General features: G+C 35.0%; 1 protein-coding gene across 4 annotated transcripts in view; it reads right to left on the bottom strand.

Moving 5' to 3' along the window:
* Nucleotides 1-2048: 2048 nt before the first annotated feature.
* Nucleotides 2049-18957, bottom strand: part of LOC112054591 (homeobox protein homothorax) — a 430497-nt gene continuing 413588 nt past the window's right edge. For 3 of the 4 annotated variants that reach the window (XM_052888253.1, XM_024094433.2, XM_052888255.1), the window contains exons 13-14: nucleotides 9114-9303; nucleotides 2049-6626 (exon numbers count right to left, since the gene is read on the bottom strand). In XM_052888253.1, the coding sequence (XP_052744213.1) occupies nucleotides 9131-9303 (173 nt within the window). In that variant the 3' untranslated portion in view covers nucleotides 2049-6626; nucleotides 9114-9130. The remainder of the gene's footprint in view (nucleotides 6627-9113; nucleotides 9304-18957) is intronic. The other variant, XM_052888254.1, reaches the window with a different exon arrangement.

Raw genomic sequence — 18957 nt, 5'->3', positions numbered from 1 at the left:
AAGATATAATCGGTGCGATCGGTTTTCGATCAATACAGGCTTATTTCATTGAATTTTTTCATCGATATCTTACGACAATAACGATGACGAAATTCGTAGAATATTACAGATATTTTACTAATTTTTAAGTCAATTGTTTTTAAAATACCAGCAGAAAGTAGGCTCAGCTGGCCGTGTTACATATTTAAAATGTATTAAATACGTAAACAATTTTCATTTTCCTTATTGTCATGAGAGTCCAACTCATAAAATATTAAAATGGAAAAGCAATAAAGCGGCAACCCTGCGGCACGCGTCACTGGACCCGTCCCGGCGTGCCATTACTCACTGTCGGCCGCCATTTTCAAACCCCGCCCGCTACGCCGCTACGATGCTACGATGCTACGACGCTACGAGTGTAGCGACGCCACCAGACATAGCTGCTCGGCGGGTCTGCCGCCCTGGTGTTTTTTAATAGTTTTGTTAATTATAATTACTAATTAACCAATTAACGGATTAATATATTTTTCTTTATTTTTTAAATACGAGTAATATGATTCTAAAGTTATTGCAATAATGGCATTCTGTGATTGGCTGGTGAGAGCCAAAGATTCAATGAACCTTTTCCATCTAGACCACATGATGTCATACTTTTTTAAAGTTACTTTTTCATTTAATTTAAAATTGGGGTGCAAATGTATCCTATCGTAAAGAATATTTTAGGTTGTATGTAAACAATGGCGATTCTCTCATTACGCTTATGTCACAGCCAATTTGTAAAAAATGCACATATCAGAAATGTTTCTACTTTTGGAAGACCCTTTGGCTTTGGGTGTATTAGTAACCGTCTGTGTGTAAAACTAAAAGAGCTTATGTAATGCAAAAACCTACTATGAATATATTATCAACCACAGAGTACAGAGTGATTGGTAGTTACAAACTTTTATTTTTTTTTAAAACGATTTCGATGTCTTACTCTAAAATTTAATAAACGAATTTCTTGATTAAACCATGAATAAAGAAGAAACTGAAGTTTTGTTTTAAGACTTTACTCATATTTTACTTAAATTGATCAGATATTATGGAATTTCATCAAATACTAAATTAATAATGTACCTATACTAGTATTTGTCATGGCTATTGTCTTGGAAGATTAGTACTAGTAGATATAGAGTGATACTATTCTTTAGAATAAGTACTAAAATAACAATTTTTTTTCTATGGCAAGGTAAGTGACGATGCATTCCAAGGTGGAAGCATGCTTACTAATATGCATAACTGGCACATATTTGTTATTTAGATAAAAAGTAAATACGCATAGACTATATAGTCTACGCAATTCCAATAAATTTTAGTAATATGTCTTTGGTAATGAATTAAGTTACCGATATTTAAGAACTTAGGTCAGAGTCATAAAATAAAACAAGGTACTTTTTTTTAGTTTTTAATATTTTTTACACAATTCGTAGCATTCATAATGCCGACACATTTCCTTTCGACGTACCGCCAGCGTTCGGTGATTTCTTCGTGAACATACCAGCATACAAACTTACATACAATATCGTCAGTAAATAGCTATAACTTTCATACAATACAAATATTATTATACTAAGTCCAACAAGTCATTCGTTTTTTGACAGATTTTTTGGCAATTTTAATTTAACGTATCCGTTGCCATAATCGCTTGTTTTAGTAAAAAACAGAATGACTTGTGTGTCTTAGTAGGTATTTCTTTCATTATATAATTTTCAAGGCTCAATCTTTAGGTTTAGTTCCTTGTTACAATAAACCTTTGATTTATAATGTAATTGTAAAAAGAGAGAAAAGTAGTTTCTGTTTCTGTCGGTTCCAAAATTTTTGATATGCTTTTTTAAAAATTTCAAATTTGGCAAATATAATAAATATAAACATAATGAACGGCGTACACCTTTTAATGATTTCAATTAGATTTACCCAAATTTAATACCGTTCATGTTAGTGCTTTTGAAAGAAATGAGTTCAATTAGTTACAATGTATGTGTTAGTTGTACATTATTGAACCTTAGTTGAAGTTAACGATAATTTTGTGACTTCTTTTAGTTTTTTTTATTTCCATATTGGCCCAATTCGAAAATTGAACTCATCACTTTCATATTATAACATCAACGTGACAAATATTCACACGGAAAATAAGTTCATTTCAGAATTGCTCGTCTATTTGTATACAAAGTCTTTGTCTCGGGGTATATCTACAATTGAAATGTGTGGTGGTGGTTGAAATTGCATTTTTTTCTATAATAATGTAGAACGCAGCGGTACGCGGTACGTTTTTTCGTATTAGTTGCTATATTTACAGTTCGTGACTCCCAAACTCAAGTATAATGTACATATACATATGTAATAAAGAGAAAATCAAAATAAAATTCTTCAATTAATACATTAATAGCTAATAACTACTATTTTAAGACTTTTCTTTCTTAATAAAATATATTACACGAGTTTGCGTTAACAATTATAATAATAATAATTATAAGGGTACAGGTTCGTTAGTTTGCGGTGCGCTGCGGATAGATGCGACACGAGGGAGGGGTATACTCGTAGTACGGTCAGCAAAAAACTAAAGTTCACTTCAACTATATATTTTCATGTAATTATATTTTAAATTTTCTTACTTATTTATTAAATCTACCAGCAACCATACAAACAGCAATACCAGTGCACAGTAAAACCAACTGTGGTTTGTGTTGCACTATGGTTAAGCTTAATTTCAATGTGTTGTTTGTTGAATAATAAATATAATAAAATAATCATATATTGCTATACTAAGCAACACATAATTATAACTGTTTTGTCAATTTTAGGTATCAATTAAATTTTGAATGTATGATGTAAATTATAAAGTAAATAAGTGACAAAAAAATATATATTAAAAAAAATCTCATATCCACATTTTTTGATATGTATTTATGTCAAAAATAGCATGTTTTAATGGTCTTTAAAATAAAATGAACTTTTTTTAATTACCGTTTTAAATACCCTTCCTCTATCGCGCATTAAAACTCCGCGCGTACGCATCGAATACTAACTTCAATAGAAACAAAGTCCGGTAATTTTTTTATAAGTCAAAATCAATTTTAATACTGAATATTCATTGAAAACTAAACGGTTTATACATAGAACGATTTATTGTTGTTTATTTACAAAGGTTAACAAATAAAATAATTCTAAAAAAGATTTGCGATGCGTTTGTTTCTGTTGACGCTACTTTTTGTGTGCAAAATCAAAGACTAACCGAAAAATAACAAACCATTAAAATTAATAGTGGTCGAGTTTTGAAAATATTCTAGATTTAAAAATAGTGGAAAAGAAACAACAAAGTGAGTTAGTGAAGAAGTTTATTAAGGTGAGTCCAAACCTAAATATACTGTAATTGGAAATTAAATAATAAAATATTGGTGTAATATTTTAACAATAATGTTCACAGTGACTATTATATGAATATTCATATTATTGTCTGATATACTATTATTATTCATGTTGCATGTTACAAATTATATTTTGAATATTACACAAATATTTCAAAAGTAACAAATCATTAAAAAATATAAATTGCCACTAGTTATCTAACTAATTAATATAAATAAAATAATCTCAAGATATCGTAATGAAAATTCCGATTTATTGGGTTTGTACTCACCTTAAATAGTAATTAATGTAAAAACAACCACATCGCATTTACAAAGAATCGCGGTTATTACTAGAATAAAGCTTGTCCCGGATAACTTTACCGATTACGAAGCTAACCGTTAGCTATTTAATACCAATTTCATCAAATTTTAAAAGCTCCATTCGTATACTTGGCTTAAGGCTGGTAATTATAATATTACCCTTGAATTCTCCAAAGGACTTATAATACGCAAATTAAAGGTAAAAGACAGACAGTATATAAACCGGGCTAGTAATTTTACGAACATTTGGAGTAATTTTTTTTAAATGACTAACATTAATTTGTCAAATTTGTATGGGTGTATTTAATTAAATACATTATGATAAATATACCATATTACAAATTTTGACATATATCCCGCTATAGTTTGCCTCAAAACTTACACCAAGAGCTCAGGATGGTGACTTAACACTTTAATAATCACCGTTACCCTCGATCGCTTTGTCTATCTTTTACCTTTAGTCTTTGTTAGAATATTTATTTATTTTTTATATTTGGTTCCGTGGTACATGATCACACCATTAAATATATAAAATACAGATAACAAAATAGTGAAATGAAAAACAGTGCATATTTTTATTTCACTATGACAACCCCACGGAACTCGATCGCTGAAAAACGCGCCAAGAGTCATCACGTATTAAAATTATGTGTTTTGATGAAAAAGTAAATAATTCTGAGCGCATCACATCTTATTTTAGTATATAAATTATTTCGATGTCAATTACCGCAGTGTTAAATTAATTGATTATTAGTTTTTACAAGGCTATATGTGGTGACGAAATCTATAATTCGTCACAAATGAATTTCAAGTGTAATTTTTCACTGACAGTTTTTTACAACACAATCATGATAGCACCTCCTGTCATTATTACAATAACACATGCGAGTGTGATCATGTGTTCTTAAAATAATAATAATTTAACATCGAAATAAAATCGGCTCACCGAATAATTTCTAAAATAAGCGACTTTAACAAATGGCGCGTTTTTTGCCGATCTATCTCGTATCTCTTTAATTGTATACATTCGTTTCGATTTTTAAAAGTCTACCCTCATTTTGTATTAGCCGATTGTTTCTCAACATTTTGTGAAAGAACGCACCAGCGTTTTTGTCGCACGGTAGACCCGCTACAGTATACGCACTAGTCACTAAAACCGCCTATATATTTTCAATGCGTTATAGATAGATGTGTGGTAAAATTAATTTTGCGTTTTTTTTACATTAATGAAAGAACCGCATGCGGTCGACCGCAGATGCGTTCTTTCACATTTATGTTCACGTTAAAGTAGAAGGCAATGTCAGGTATCAAGACATAAAATAGAGCTAAAAATCTCATCGCATTTTCAACAGTGTAAAATATTATTTAATTCATCGTATACATCGGTTACAAATTGTGCTATATTATGAACACCAAGGCAGGGTGAAACTATTATACGCTAGATCTCCAAATGCGTAAATGCTCGACGCTTTTAAGACGTTATACCATTGATGCACATGGGACTATTTTTTTAACGGTTAGTTTGACACAATTCGTAGACTTTATCAAAGGGTTTGAAAAGGGTCAAAAAGTCGTTTACAGAGCAGCTAACAAGTCTCGGTCTTCCGATTATAGACACTTCGGAATTCGGTTGTTCTTGCTAAGTTAAATTACATTGAAATAAAATTGCAACTCGCACATTAATTCTTGATGTAACGATCATTTTCATATAATAAAGCTATGTTCCCACAGCCTGATGCAATAATATTTTGGGGTAACTATTTTGGGAACTCACGAGAATAACTGTCCCTTTAATTTGAACAGTAAGTAAAGTTAAGTGCGTGTAATAACGCACCCGTGTGCTCTAATGGTATAGTGCCTTTAATTATTATCCAATGCGAATGTGTCGAACATGTTCGATTAACAAGTTCGTCAAGCATGTATCAGCGTGGAGATCTGGCTTCATAATTATACGATACCCAATAATAAATATATATATATATACTATACAATGTAATTCAAAGATATGTACGTTACCTGTAAAGCAAAATTGCAAAACTGTTTTTAATTAATTAATTAATTATTAGATTCATCGTGAAATTGACATTTACTTATACGTACGATTTTGAGCTTTTTTATGCGGATTATTGTCGTAAGAAATAAAAATGATAGCGATTTTTAAAGAAAATAAGTTGGAAATAAAGCTCACCGCCCATTAGAGAGGTCGGACACTCTGCTTAATTATTTTTCGGCTTCGAAGTATTGGTCTCTCATTAATAAATAACAAGATTGTCTCAACAACTAAAGCTATTCCAAAAAAAAACTCAAATCCAAGTAATCTATTACATAGACAACGTGTTGACAGAAAAAAAGAAAATAAAATACTCATTCTTTTTTATCTGTATGTCGTCTGCGCTCCCAGTACTTTCAGTGATAGTTACAACTTACAACTAATCAATTATTTATTTATATTTACGTAATAACAATACACAATTAGCTATAAATATTTATAAGATAACTATCAAACCATTTTTTATTTATTGTTACATTCATCAACTTTGCTCCTATAGTTCCAGATTGATAAAACTTCGCTTCATTTTATTTATAGGTGATTGCACCGGTTTTTTTTTGCATTAATATAATTATTTTTTTATTACACAGCGTCCATAGTCACTTCGCGTTTTAATTTTTAATTTTAACCGTTAAAGTTGACTTTAAATCTTAATTTAGGAGATCGTATACTGTTTCAAATATTACAAAATGTTTCGCGTTTATGTACATTTAGCATCGTTCTCCTTGTTTGTTCGTATCACGTGTGCGCTAAAGCGAGGCCTCTGGTGGCGGCGCGAGGCCTCTGGTGGCGGGGCGAGGCCTCTGGTGGCGGCGCGAGGCCTTCCGTCTCCTGTCCCGGCCTCGGCTCGGGCGCGGTGAGGCCGCGCGATGGTCAATTTTTATTCATATCTGGAAAAGAAATTTTATTGATTAGCTTATGAGTTAGTTACGATATCCTATCCTACTATCCTACTAATATTATAAAGGCGAAAGTTTGTGTGTAAATCTGAAAGTGTGTAAGTGTGTAAGTATGTTTGTTCCTCTTTTACGCTGCGGCTACTGAAGCGATTTGGCTGAAATTTGGAATGGAAATAGATTTTACTCTGGATTAACACATAGGCTACTTTTCATCCCGGAAAAATCCACGGTTCCCGCAGGATTTGTGAAAAACTGAATTCCACGCGGACGAAGTCGCGGGCGACTGCTAGTGTAAAATAATATTACATTCAATATTTTAGCTACGGACTACGGGTCAGGCTATGAAACATTGAGCTTTTTTTTTCTAAGATTTATTTGCCAGGAGTTGGGAAGTTAGTAGTAGTAACCGAGGATATTTTATACTATACGTGCCTAAAAAAGTCACCGCAAAAAGTGATTCGAATTTAGTTACTTCACTGTGTGCACACACACACAAATTTGTGTTTAGATTACATTACATTATATATTTATGTACAGTTTTTACACGTCCTGAACGTGACATTCTGGACATTATTTATTATTTGTTTAAATACATTTCGTTGTTTACTGAGCGGCTAAATGAAGTTAAGACAATTAGCCTATTTTTGTGCGCCTTAGTTTAGACGCGTTAGTGACATATCTAATAGTACAAAATCTTTGGTTACAACCCCGTGCTTTGCAGATGACGTTACCAATTAGTCGGTCCTGATCATTATTAGTATAATAACTGCATGTAACAACTTAAGCCTTCAATCGTATGTATCACTTTAAGCTCGCCAACCCACATAGGAGCAGGTTGGTAGGACCAAGCTCCATATTTCCTTCAGTGAAGGTATGAATTATGATATTAAAATAGCATCACAACCATAATGATAAACGGGCCGTCTGCTTTTTCCGTTAAGAATTATTCATATAAAAAATACTATTACCAGTAAATTGAATTGACGTAAACTTTGCATTCAATTTAACTTTACATTTTATTTACATAATTCTATAGAAAAAACCTAATCAAGTGTAAGTGTGACAAATGTCACGGCTGCATTAATTGCTGACATGCAACGTACTCGTATAAATAGGGTTTGCGTGTCATGATACTGAGTAGTTGTGTTATGAAACCTATCTGTTGTTAATTGTTGTGTTGACCACATTTTTTTTGTTATGTATCGTTTCATATAAAAAATCAATAACCGTTGTTGTTACCGTTACTATTGTAGTTACATGATTGTTGAATCGTTTTCAATTATTGATATAAATAGATATTTATGCCATTGTTATGTAATGAGAGCCACGAGTGAGTGGTCACAAAAGACAGCACGAGTGCTACAATTGCTTATTAAGCGTAGTGGCATACAATACATTTTCTACTACCATGTACAACACATTTTCTACTACCATGATAAAAGAAATAAAAGAGCTGTGATAGCCCAGTGGATAAGACCTCTGCCTCCGATTCCGGAGGGTGTGGGTTCAAATCCGATCCGGGGCATGCATCTCTAACTTTTCAGTTGTGTGCATTTTAAGAAATTAAATATCACGTGTCCCAAGCGGTGAAGGAAAACATCGTGAGGAAACCTGCATACCACAGAATGTTCTTAATTCTCTGCGTATGTGAAGTCTGCCAATCCGCATTGGGCCAGCGTGGTGGACTATTCTAACCCCTCTCATTTTGAGAGGAGACTCGAGCTCAGCAGTATGCCAAATATGGGTCGATAATGATGATATATATATAAATTGCAATGTCGTAAAATGTAACGCTGCTTATTTTAATTTATTTAATTTGAATTTATTTATACAATTTATTAGCAGTGATGTCACACGCGTCTCAGCTGAAAATCAGCGCCGTGTATTATACTTGTATGTAGTGCACGACATATGCTGAGCTGTACACCCTTTCTTTTTAAGAGTTATAGACAGACATGCTGTCATAACTTATATTTTTTTAACTTTAAGTGACATTTATTTTAAATTTTAACTTTAGCTTATGTATTAATTAATGACATCCCTTTCTTAAACTCAATTATTTGATTTTGACACTTTAATTAATATTGTAAACTTTCTTGATTTTGACATTTTAATTAATATTGTAAACCTTCTTGATTTTGACATTTTAATTATTTTTTTATTATTGTAAATTTTTGGTAAATTATTTTAGATTGTAGGTTAATCTTTTACTTTAAGTTTTTAACCGGACTCTGCAGTGCTGTGAATGCGTGTAAAAGATGGCTGCAGTAGTTCAAGAATTTTGTAACTCACTTATATATAATGTTTTCTGCTGTCATTGTTGGCGTTACAAATAAATAAATAAATAAATAAATAAATAAATAAATAAGGATAGGGTACTGACTGTCTGTAACTTTTAGATTTGAATAAATTTATTTCTTTTCTTTCTTCTTTTCAAATAAAGAGAGAGAGATAGAGATAAATATGTATAACACTCACATGTACAAGTGTGTGGATTAAAGATGGTGTCCGTAGTACTCGGCGGGGTAGTGCGCGTAGCCCTGGTGGAAGGCGGGGTCGGCCGGCGGCCTGTGCATCATCTGCTGGCCGTCCATCATGTAGCCCATGGTGGCCTCCGGGCTGTAGGCGCCGCTGGGGCCCGCGTGCGGGAACACTGCGGGGTAGAACACTGCACGGTTAATTAGGACTGCTCTTGTTGCTCGCCGCACTCTCAGAATATAATTGGTCTGAGGTCGCACTTAATGTTAACAGGTTAACTTAGGGTAACAGTCCACCATATTAGCGTCCTCCAGACGAATCTAAATCACCGTGTGGGAGTACTGCAGTCCATAGCGCAGTGCATCTCCTCCCACCCTCGTAGATATCTCTCAATGAAGCGAAGATTTTGATGAGTGATATGCGCGGTGGATTTACTTGACAGAGGTCCTGGGTTCGATCCCGGCTGGGCCGATTGAGATTTTCTTAATTGATCCAGGTCTGGCTGGTGGGAGGCTTCGACCGTGGCTAGTCACCACCCTACCGAAAAAAGACGTACCGCCAAGCGATTTAGCGTTCCGGTACGATGTCGTGTAGAAACCGAAAGGGGTGTGGATTTTCATCCCCCTCCTAACTAGTTAGCCCGCTTCCATCTTAGATTGCATCATCACTTACCATCAGATGAGATTGTAATCAAGCCATTATCAAGAATAATAATAATAATAATAAAAAAAAAGCAAATAATAACTCGTAGTCATAAAGATGAAATAGATTTACAAATTGACATCAAAATACGACATCCTGATACACAAATAAAGTTCAATAAAGTTGCCCTTCCACAGTGGTGACACAATAACGACTTTAGTTGACAGTCGTTAGGGAAAGACCTAAAAAACGTCGCCCTCCATTGTGAAGTCTTGCACACAGCCCGCTCAATTCTGCCGCAGAACTGTTATGTCTTCCGCTGACGATATATCCGTGGGTATTATCAATCGTGAACTAATGGTGTTCTCCCATTATACACGCCGATTTCCGTCTTCCCCGGCCTTTAGCCTCTACGCAGACTGACAACTTTCGGCCTAAGCAGTTCAGGTGATTGCTTATTGTATACTTTTATTTTATTCGAAGGGGGTACGAAATTCAATAGTAAGCCTACCCCCTCTCATTCTGAGAGGAAACTTGTGCTCAACAGTTAATCGAATATGGGTTGTTAATGATTATTATGTATAAGTTGATGTAAAAATAAACGAACAGGCCACAACATACTCAGCTAGATATTCTTATTAATATATAATGCGTCTTCGATTTGTTGGTTCGTTTTGTTACGCTTTCAGAAATGAACAATTAAACAGTTTTTATAAAATTTCACCAATGGAAGGCTACATTGTCAGCAAGGGAACGTAGGTATATGTATTTTGACCGATACATATCCGTTTAACCGTTCTGGAGTTACGTGATATGCCGATTTTTATGTAGTTTTTTTTAATTATCTAATAAAATATAATAGATAACTTAAAGTTAAACTTAGCCGTCACAGCAAATAGCTTTGGTGGCATGTCGCATACTTTAGAAGTATCTAGTTGATTATCGGTATATACTGTAAGAGCAGTTTATTTATTTGGACCACAAAAAAATCATATGTAAATAGAATTAATCATCATCATGCACAAAGTTCTCAATAAGCTATCGGTCGATCTGTCCGCGTGTGCGGGGGCCCTAATGGTGCTCTGGCATTATTGACGCCGATTTCCGCCTTCCTCCGCGGGGCCTTTATGGCGGCACGCGCCATTGCACCGATCGGCACAAACACGGACTAATGTTGTGATCGGAATGACTCTTACGAACGCAGAGTAAGCTTTTTGTAGAATTCATCTAAATATTTCAAATAATCCATTATATTTGATATATTTCCCATCAAAATATTTCAAATAATTCATTTTATTTGATAACAACCATAAAATTTATTAATCGGCAATATTTTTTTACATTATTGTATAATAATGACCCCAAAACATCGTAAATTAAAAAAAAATCTTTATAGCTTTGATTTTCTGAGAAGAAAACACATACTTTTACCTACTTTCTGTATAAGACAGTAATTAATTATTTTATATTTTTTGCAATTTTTCCATTTGTTTTATAGTGTTATATTATTTCGTCCCAAGACAGCATATCCGTTTGTCGTGAAATATAAGGCACACATTTTCCCAAATGTCAAACAGTCGTTTCTGCTATACCTATAATATGTTTAAATGTTAAAACACACACACAATTCCGGTAGAGACCTGATAGAATAGAATACATATTTAATTCTACATAGACGGAACGAAAAAACAAGAAACAATCATTCTAATAAACACGGCATTACGTTTTTTGTCGATAAAACACAATACTTCATCCGGAGCGGAGCAATACGAAAAAGTGGCACTTTTTTCCCTCTTTTTAACACAGCAACAACGCTTTTCCAGTGTAGCGGAATATTAATGCGTTCTGCACAACAATCGCCGGCAGCGCTACGGAATCTTATTTTTTTAGGGTTCCCTAGTGAAACGGTGGAAAAAGAAAGTCTTTTACTGTCTAATGTATAGCGCGGTGCAGCAAGCGGTTTAGAATAAATTAAGTATTCACTTATTTGATTTTTACGGTACGGTCGTTAAAAAGTCCAGCAGCCAATTCACTATCTTTGACGTATGCTAGTTGACATTAACAAAGTTGAGATTCTATGTAAAAAATGTCATCCGGTGCTTACTGGTGGATATCACAGAGTAGGTAAATGACATATTGTCAATTGATTTGATATTTATTTTAATAGATTGATAATAAAGACCAAAATAATGAAAAGGCTAGCAGTTTTAACGTAAACTTCATAGATGCAAAGACACGTTGCCTATTCCTAGAGGACTTGTACCATCTTTGACTATATTAGAAATTTTCTACGTATTATGCCTACCCTAGTTAAAACCCTTATGCATGCCAATGCCCAATACGAACATAGAAAATTTTTGTTTTGCCGGTGTATGATTCAAAATATGCATCGTTTTTTATCGAATTTTCGTTTTGCGATCATCATCATGATTATTGGTTATTTCAACAAAATTATGATAATTAATTTACGGTAGGTATTCGTTAAAGTTCGAGAGCCGTGATAGCCCAGTGGGTATGACCTCTGCCTCCGATTCCGGAGGGTGTGGGTTCGGACCCGGTCCGGAGTATGCACCTCCAACTTTTCAGTTGTGTGCATTTTAAGAAATTAAATATCACGTGTCTCAAACGGTGAAGGAAAAACATCGTTATACCAGAGAACTGTCTTAATTATCTGCGCGTGTGAAGTCTGTCAATCCGCAGCCCAGCGGCCAGCGTGGTGGACTTTTTGCCTAACTCCTCTCATTCTGAGAGGAGACTAGAGCTCAGCAGTGAGCCGAATATGTGTTGATAATGACGATAATGATAATTCGTTAACATAATGTTTCTACTTGTCTACTATCATTATACTAATGTCACTTTACGTAAAATTACGTATTTGCTCATGTTTTGAATCGAAACCGAGATATGTAATTAGCAGGCATATTCTACGGTCCTAGGTTCTGGTCCAAAGTCGCAAATGCTAACCATTGGACCAACGAGGCATTTTAACTTAGTAAAAGCAATTATGTAGTTATTATTACCATATTCAAATGATTAAAATAATATAATTTCACGCTTGGCTAGTGTAAAACGTTAACGCAACTAATAACTCTCAAATGCTATGAATGGATCTTCGAGTCACGCGATTATTCTTTGCTGATTCAATAAAAAAATCTATGTCTATGTATCCGTGTATTCACACTATTGTTCTGTAAGCAACTAGATATACTTTTATAAGAACCACATCTTACTCAAATTGTATGTGTCTATATTCTCAAAAGTTGATTTTTATATAGATGTGAATGGAGCAGGCTCATTATGAGTGTTACTGTTTAAATATACAATCAGAAAACATAAAACGCTAAAGCTAATGTAAACGAATGAATGAAAGTGCAACAAAACATATTTACTGACATAGTTCGCAAAGTCGAAAAGATGGAACTGAGGTGGCATCCATCGGCTGAGATTATTTTAATGAATTAATGATCATTGCACTGATTCTAGTACCTAAAACTCTTAGCAAAGTCCAAGACACATAATAGTGTATTAGGTTTGGTGCATACGAAAACTTCTATTTCAGTTAGTTCACAAAAACCTAACCAAAAACAAAAAGTTGGTAATTTATTTGTTTTAGTTTATCTCATATTAGAGTAGAACCTCCTAAGGGTTAAGGGTTGACCAATATTTTTTTAATAATTAATTATTCCATGCTAACGTTGCTTGTATAATTTGGCAGTTTAAATTAGAATTTTGTTGTGCTATTCAAACCGCCTTGATTTAGTTAGATAGTTGAGTATGGGATGTAAAAAAGTTCGATACCAAATTAGTTTCTCCCACATGAATAAATGAGAAAAACTGCCATTCCCTGGCAAGTGGTGCGTGTCCCCGGAGTCCCGAGACTGCGGGGCGCAGGAAACAATAACAAGCCCCGGCCGATGGGGCTCCGCGTACCAGGAAACTATGATTTAGTGAGAGGTAATATTGCTGTGCTTGACAGGCTGTATGGAATATCTATCTATAACATTAGAGAGTAAAAACCAATTTTTAACCGACTTAAAAAAAGGAGGAGGTTTCTTAATTCGATCGTATATATTTACTATTCTTTAAATGAAAATTACGACAAAATTACTTTACTTAATAAATTTACTTTCAGTATTTACAGATAAATTAAGCAAATTCTGGAACAACAATTTTATGATTTTGTTCACAGAACATTATAGTAAAGGAATAGTGGTTTTGATTTTGCTTCAACAACCAGTAGTACTTAATATTATTTATTTTTCAAAGTTATACTATACTCTCCTTTCCCTGTTTGTACTCCAGTTCGTAGGGCAATGAATTTTTTTCCTTCAAGCACCTTTATAAATTTGAATAGCGTTTTACATTAGGTACTTCATAAGAAAGCTTAAACAATATGGCCTGTATCATGAAACAGGCAATCCCACAAGAGTCAGGAAATATTGTCTCCGGTAATGGGCAGAATTTAATCATTTCAAAAGCCACGATAAATAAAAAGCGAAGCCATACAGACTGCATAAAATTCTCTGCAGAAAATTGTTTCGCTCATTGTCTTAAGTAGAAGGGAGACTTTTGGCAGGCTCTGGGGCAGGCACGTAAAGTAGGGGCAGAATTCTAAATATTCCCGCCGGATGCCGCCAAGTTTGCCGACGACGGAAAATGGCGAAAGGGAGGGTAGATGGAAAATTGTTTTGGCAATCGGCTGAAGAAAATGGCCACCGCATTTCCTGTGGTCAAGCGAGCCAACAGCTTTTCCAATCGCTCCGCTGTTTATGTATTCCCGGTGCGTACATCTTTTCGGGCCCGACAACTAGTGTGTTTTTTGGCCTCAAATAAGGCTTTTTTTTGAGAAAATGTTCCCAATTGTGCCCATTTACAACAGTCTGTAAGTATGAGATCTAAACACAAGCTGTGGCGTTGTTGCCTTAAATGATTGTGCCGTTAAAATTACGTTAAATTAATAATATTCTTTCTCGAGTAAAATATGTACTAGAAACTTGTATCTCACAAAAGAACAAGTGTAGGCCATTCCAATTAAGTCTCAACCATAAGCGTTTGAATTAGTGTTTTTCTAAAAGACGCCTATTCATTCTCAAGACCTCCGTAATTATGAGACATACTTGTTTAACTTAAAACCTCTTTAAAAATAGAGAAAAACGTTGATCCATAAACGCAAATATGTCTCTGAGTATTCGTAAATAACATATACCTAGTAATTAACCTATTTTCATCGACTTATCTTTGCATGCCGCTTATTACACGTTCCTTTTTGAAAACCTTGATCTTTAGTTTTACCTACAGAGGAATCGTCATTCCATAGACACAAAAAGATGTCACGGACTCCGTAAATGATAGATAATTATACTATTTTCATCAGATCGTTTTTGCATGCATACTATTCTAGCCTTTGTAATTAGGTACATGATACAATTCTAAAACCTTGATCTTTATCTGTATACTGGCCCGTCATTCCATAGATACAAAAAGATGTCATAGACACCGTAAATGATAGTTATACCTAGTCATCATCCTATTTTCATTTTGTTTTTGTTCGAGTTGAACTTATCAGGTTCGTAATTAGCGACCGCATTCCGAAGTGCTGTGAAATGAGACCATTATTTTTCGTTTCCCCCATATGAGGGAACGATGGCACTCGCGCGGGCATTCGCGTGTTACCGGACGCATTTCCTTTGATGCACTCTCCGCCAGTCATCATTACGTGCGCTAATGAGTCAATAACACAATGTTTAAGCGAATTTGCACGTTCAAGACATTTTGTTTTGAGATATTTTATATTGTGGGACAGTGCGACAATTTGTTACTATCGTGAGTGTTTTCCACAAATAAATACTTTTATGTAGCTGCTTAAACAGAGAGATGTCAGACATGTACTATCGCGTAAAAGTGGAATTTCTTGAGACAATATGTATTATCACCTCAGAAGTTAAATGCAACTTTTAGATTGAAGATACAATAGTTATATAAAAGTTCAAACCTAAATTTTTGGTTCATTTTGTGTGACAACATGCATCTAATTTTTTAATTGAGAATAAAATTAAAAAAGCAGTAGCACCAAAATCAATTACAGAGATGTTAAAACATTGACATTATGTAAACAAAATCTTTTTGTGACGAATCTATCTCATTATATTTTTGTGTGTATTTTTTTAAACATAGATCATAAAATATCTATACACTTTTAATTGCTATTGCAATGTTAAGGCAAACATTTCAACGCAACTTTTTGTCGTACGACATGTCGCATGTCGCGAGCGTGCGCGATCTCTAACAGTTTTTAATACACTGCGAGCCGTCGGTTTAATCCGCGAAAAGCGGGATAAACGATTGGTCGGAAATAGTCGGCTGCGCGATTGTAATTTACAGGCGCGCAGTAATGGGCGCGCATCAGAGGGCGATTTATGCTCTTATAATAAATTCATTAGCAGGCTGTGAGGACAGGTGAGCTGGACAGCGTCGGGTGGGTGGGGCGATGGGTTTTCTTAAGAAACCTAACGAACTAGTCTGCTGTTTTTAGACTGGTGCGAAGCTTCGGTCGTGGTTAGTTATCACCCTGTTGTTATACTCGTCGATGTAGTATTCGCCTATCATCATCATCATCATCATCATCATCATCATCATCAAAGATATAGGTACCTAACGAACTAGTCTGCTGTTTTTAGGCTGGTGGGATGCTTCGGTCGTGGCTAGTTATCACTCTACCGTTACACTCGTCGATGTAGTATTCGCCTATCGTCATTATTATCATCATATAAGCTAATGGACGTCCACTGCAGGACATACCAACACTGCGCTTTCTAGTGCGGGGTCGCCATTCCAGCACTTTGGGACCCCAACGTCCATCGGCTCTTCGAACTATGTGAACTAATTATAGCCTATAACAAAATAAATGCATGCCAAATATAAAATGTCACTAACAACGAAGTTGCCATGGAAATGAGCGATGTCACATCGCTGAAACTTTACAGAATACCCAGGCTCTTGTTTACCTGGTAAATGTTAATTACTTAAAAAAACAATTTCTGTATCGTACCATAAACAACATCTTTACTTTTCAAACGCGCGTTCAATAACTCCACACTCAAACTCAACAAAAACAATCGCGAGCCAACAGAAATCGCCCGAGCGCCGAAAGTCCTATTCCGTAATTGTAACAGTCCATAAAACGTAAAAATTCAGCTCGGGGAGAGGAAAAAAAGACCGTCACAAAAAGGGCTTACTCTCGCAAACGGACGCGGGAAGGGTAAAAAAGAATAATGTAGGAATTCGTTGACCCGTCCCCGACCATCCATCACCGGGGTCCGACAATCGGCCCCTATCTGATGTGCGGGTACTCCCTGCACGGGATTAGATCGCCTTTGTCTCCTGCTTCGGAATTGGAACACTATAACGTATTAATATAGGTCGTGGGTATGTTTTTTTGACTAGTTTTCTTATACTTCTGTGTGATTTGTAGCCCCGCTTGTTTAGGGGCATTAGAGTAGGTACACTCGTGCCTACTTACCTATACTCTAATACCCCTAAACATGCGGAAGTCTGCGACTTCGTCCAACCTTTGATCTCCTTAACTTGGACCTCTCGCAAAATCTGCTTGCCTATACACCAGTTTGCACCACCAACTTTTCAGTTGTGTGCATTTTAAGAAATTAAATATCACGTGTCTCAAACGGCGAAGGAAAAACATCCTGAGGAAACCTGCACACCGGAGAATTTTTTTAACTCTCTGCGTGTGTGAAGTCTGTCAATCAGCATTGGGCCAGCGTGGTGGACTAATGGCCTAGCCCCTCTCATTCTGAAAGGAGACTCGAGCCCAGCAGGGAGCCGAATATGGGTTGATAATGATACACCATTTTGGTCTTTATTATCAACCCATTAAAATAAACATTAAATCAATTTACGAAATGTCATTTACCTATACTATGTGATCCACTAGTAAGCACCGGATGATATTTTTAAATAAAATCTCAAATTCGTATATGTCAACTAGCATCATGACCTATGCTAGTTGACATATACCTACGAATTTGAGATTTGGAGATATCGTGATGAGTGATGACCTTTCGCTTTAATAATTACCTATAGATGTATTGTAGGTATATAAAAACTGTCTTGATTTATCTCTGTATTCTGTAACTGTTCATATGAACCATGTATTTATTCAGAATAAGCAAATCTTATTAAATGTCAATTTGATTATTTTTTAGTGGATAGTTTTGTAAGTTTAACTAGAATTTTTTTTTTATTTTCTGCTAGCAGAAGATTTCCTACTAATTTGTTCTAAGCCCCGTATTCAGAGCGTAATAAAAATAATATTTCCGCTATGTGATACATCAATGGGATTAGTTAGCCAATATCGTTAATAGCGCTTTGTCCCAATTACATAAATGCGACGTTATGTATTACATAATGAACAGAGCTTAGCCTGATCCCATATCGACTAGCTGTAGCCTCGGCTTTACCCGTAGATGGAGATTCCATGGGAATATTGGTATAAAAGATAGCCTGTGTGCTATTTCTAATTCTAATCGAAATTATCTCTAAATCCATTGAGCCGTTCTGGAGCTATAAATAGTGCAACAAACTAGATTTTGTTATATTTACTTAATATTCTTATTGCTTCGTGTGTGTGCTTCGTTTTCGTTCGTTTTCGTTATTAGACCACGGCTCTACCTTGACCATTTTTTTAACTTGCATTTCTCTATTTCAATCTGAAATATTTTCTTGTTGCGTTCTTTTCAGACCCCTTTATAGGGTTACGAACGTACGTAGTGCAAAAACCCTTATAATATCACTCGCACACATTCGGATGTCCGTCTGTTTTATTCGGATCTATTATTAGAGAAAAAAATCTATACCAATATTATAAAGCTGAAAAGTTTGTTTGTTTGAGCGCGCTAATCTTAGGAACTACTGGTCTGATTTGAAAAATTATTTCAGTGTTAGATAGCCCATTTATCGAGGAAGGCTTATAGGCTATATATTATCCCCATACTTTTACGGGAACGGGAACCACGCGGGTGAAACCGCGCGATGTCAGCTAGTTCAATATAGAAAAGACACCAAAGAATCTATTGTACACTTTTATTAGGTACCTAACACAGACTTTAAGTGTAAATAGCCTCACCACATTGGCCTTTTATCGCCACCATATTGGTCGGAAGCATAAATTTACCCGCGCATATAAAAC

Source organism: Bicyclus anynana, chromosome 21 (genome assembly GCF_947172395.1).
Source record: "Bicyclus anynana chromosome 21, ilBicAnyn1.1, whole genome shotgun sequence".
In the NCBI taxonomy this organism is placed as follows: domain Eukaryota; kingdom Metazoa; phylum Arthropoda; class Insecta; order Lepidoptera; family Nymphalidae; genus Bicyclus; species Bicyclus anynana.
The sequence above is the reverse complement of the archived record's forward strand: the minus strand, read 5'-3'. Positions and strand labels throughout refer to the sequence as shown.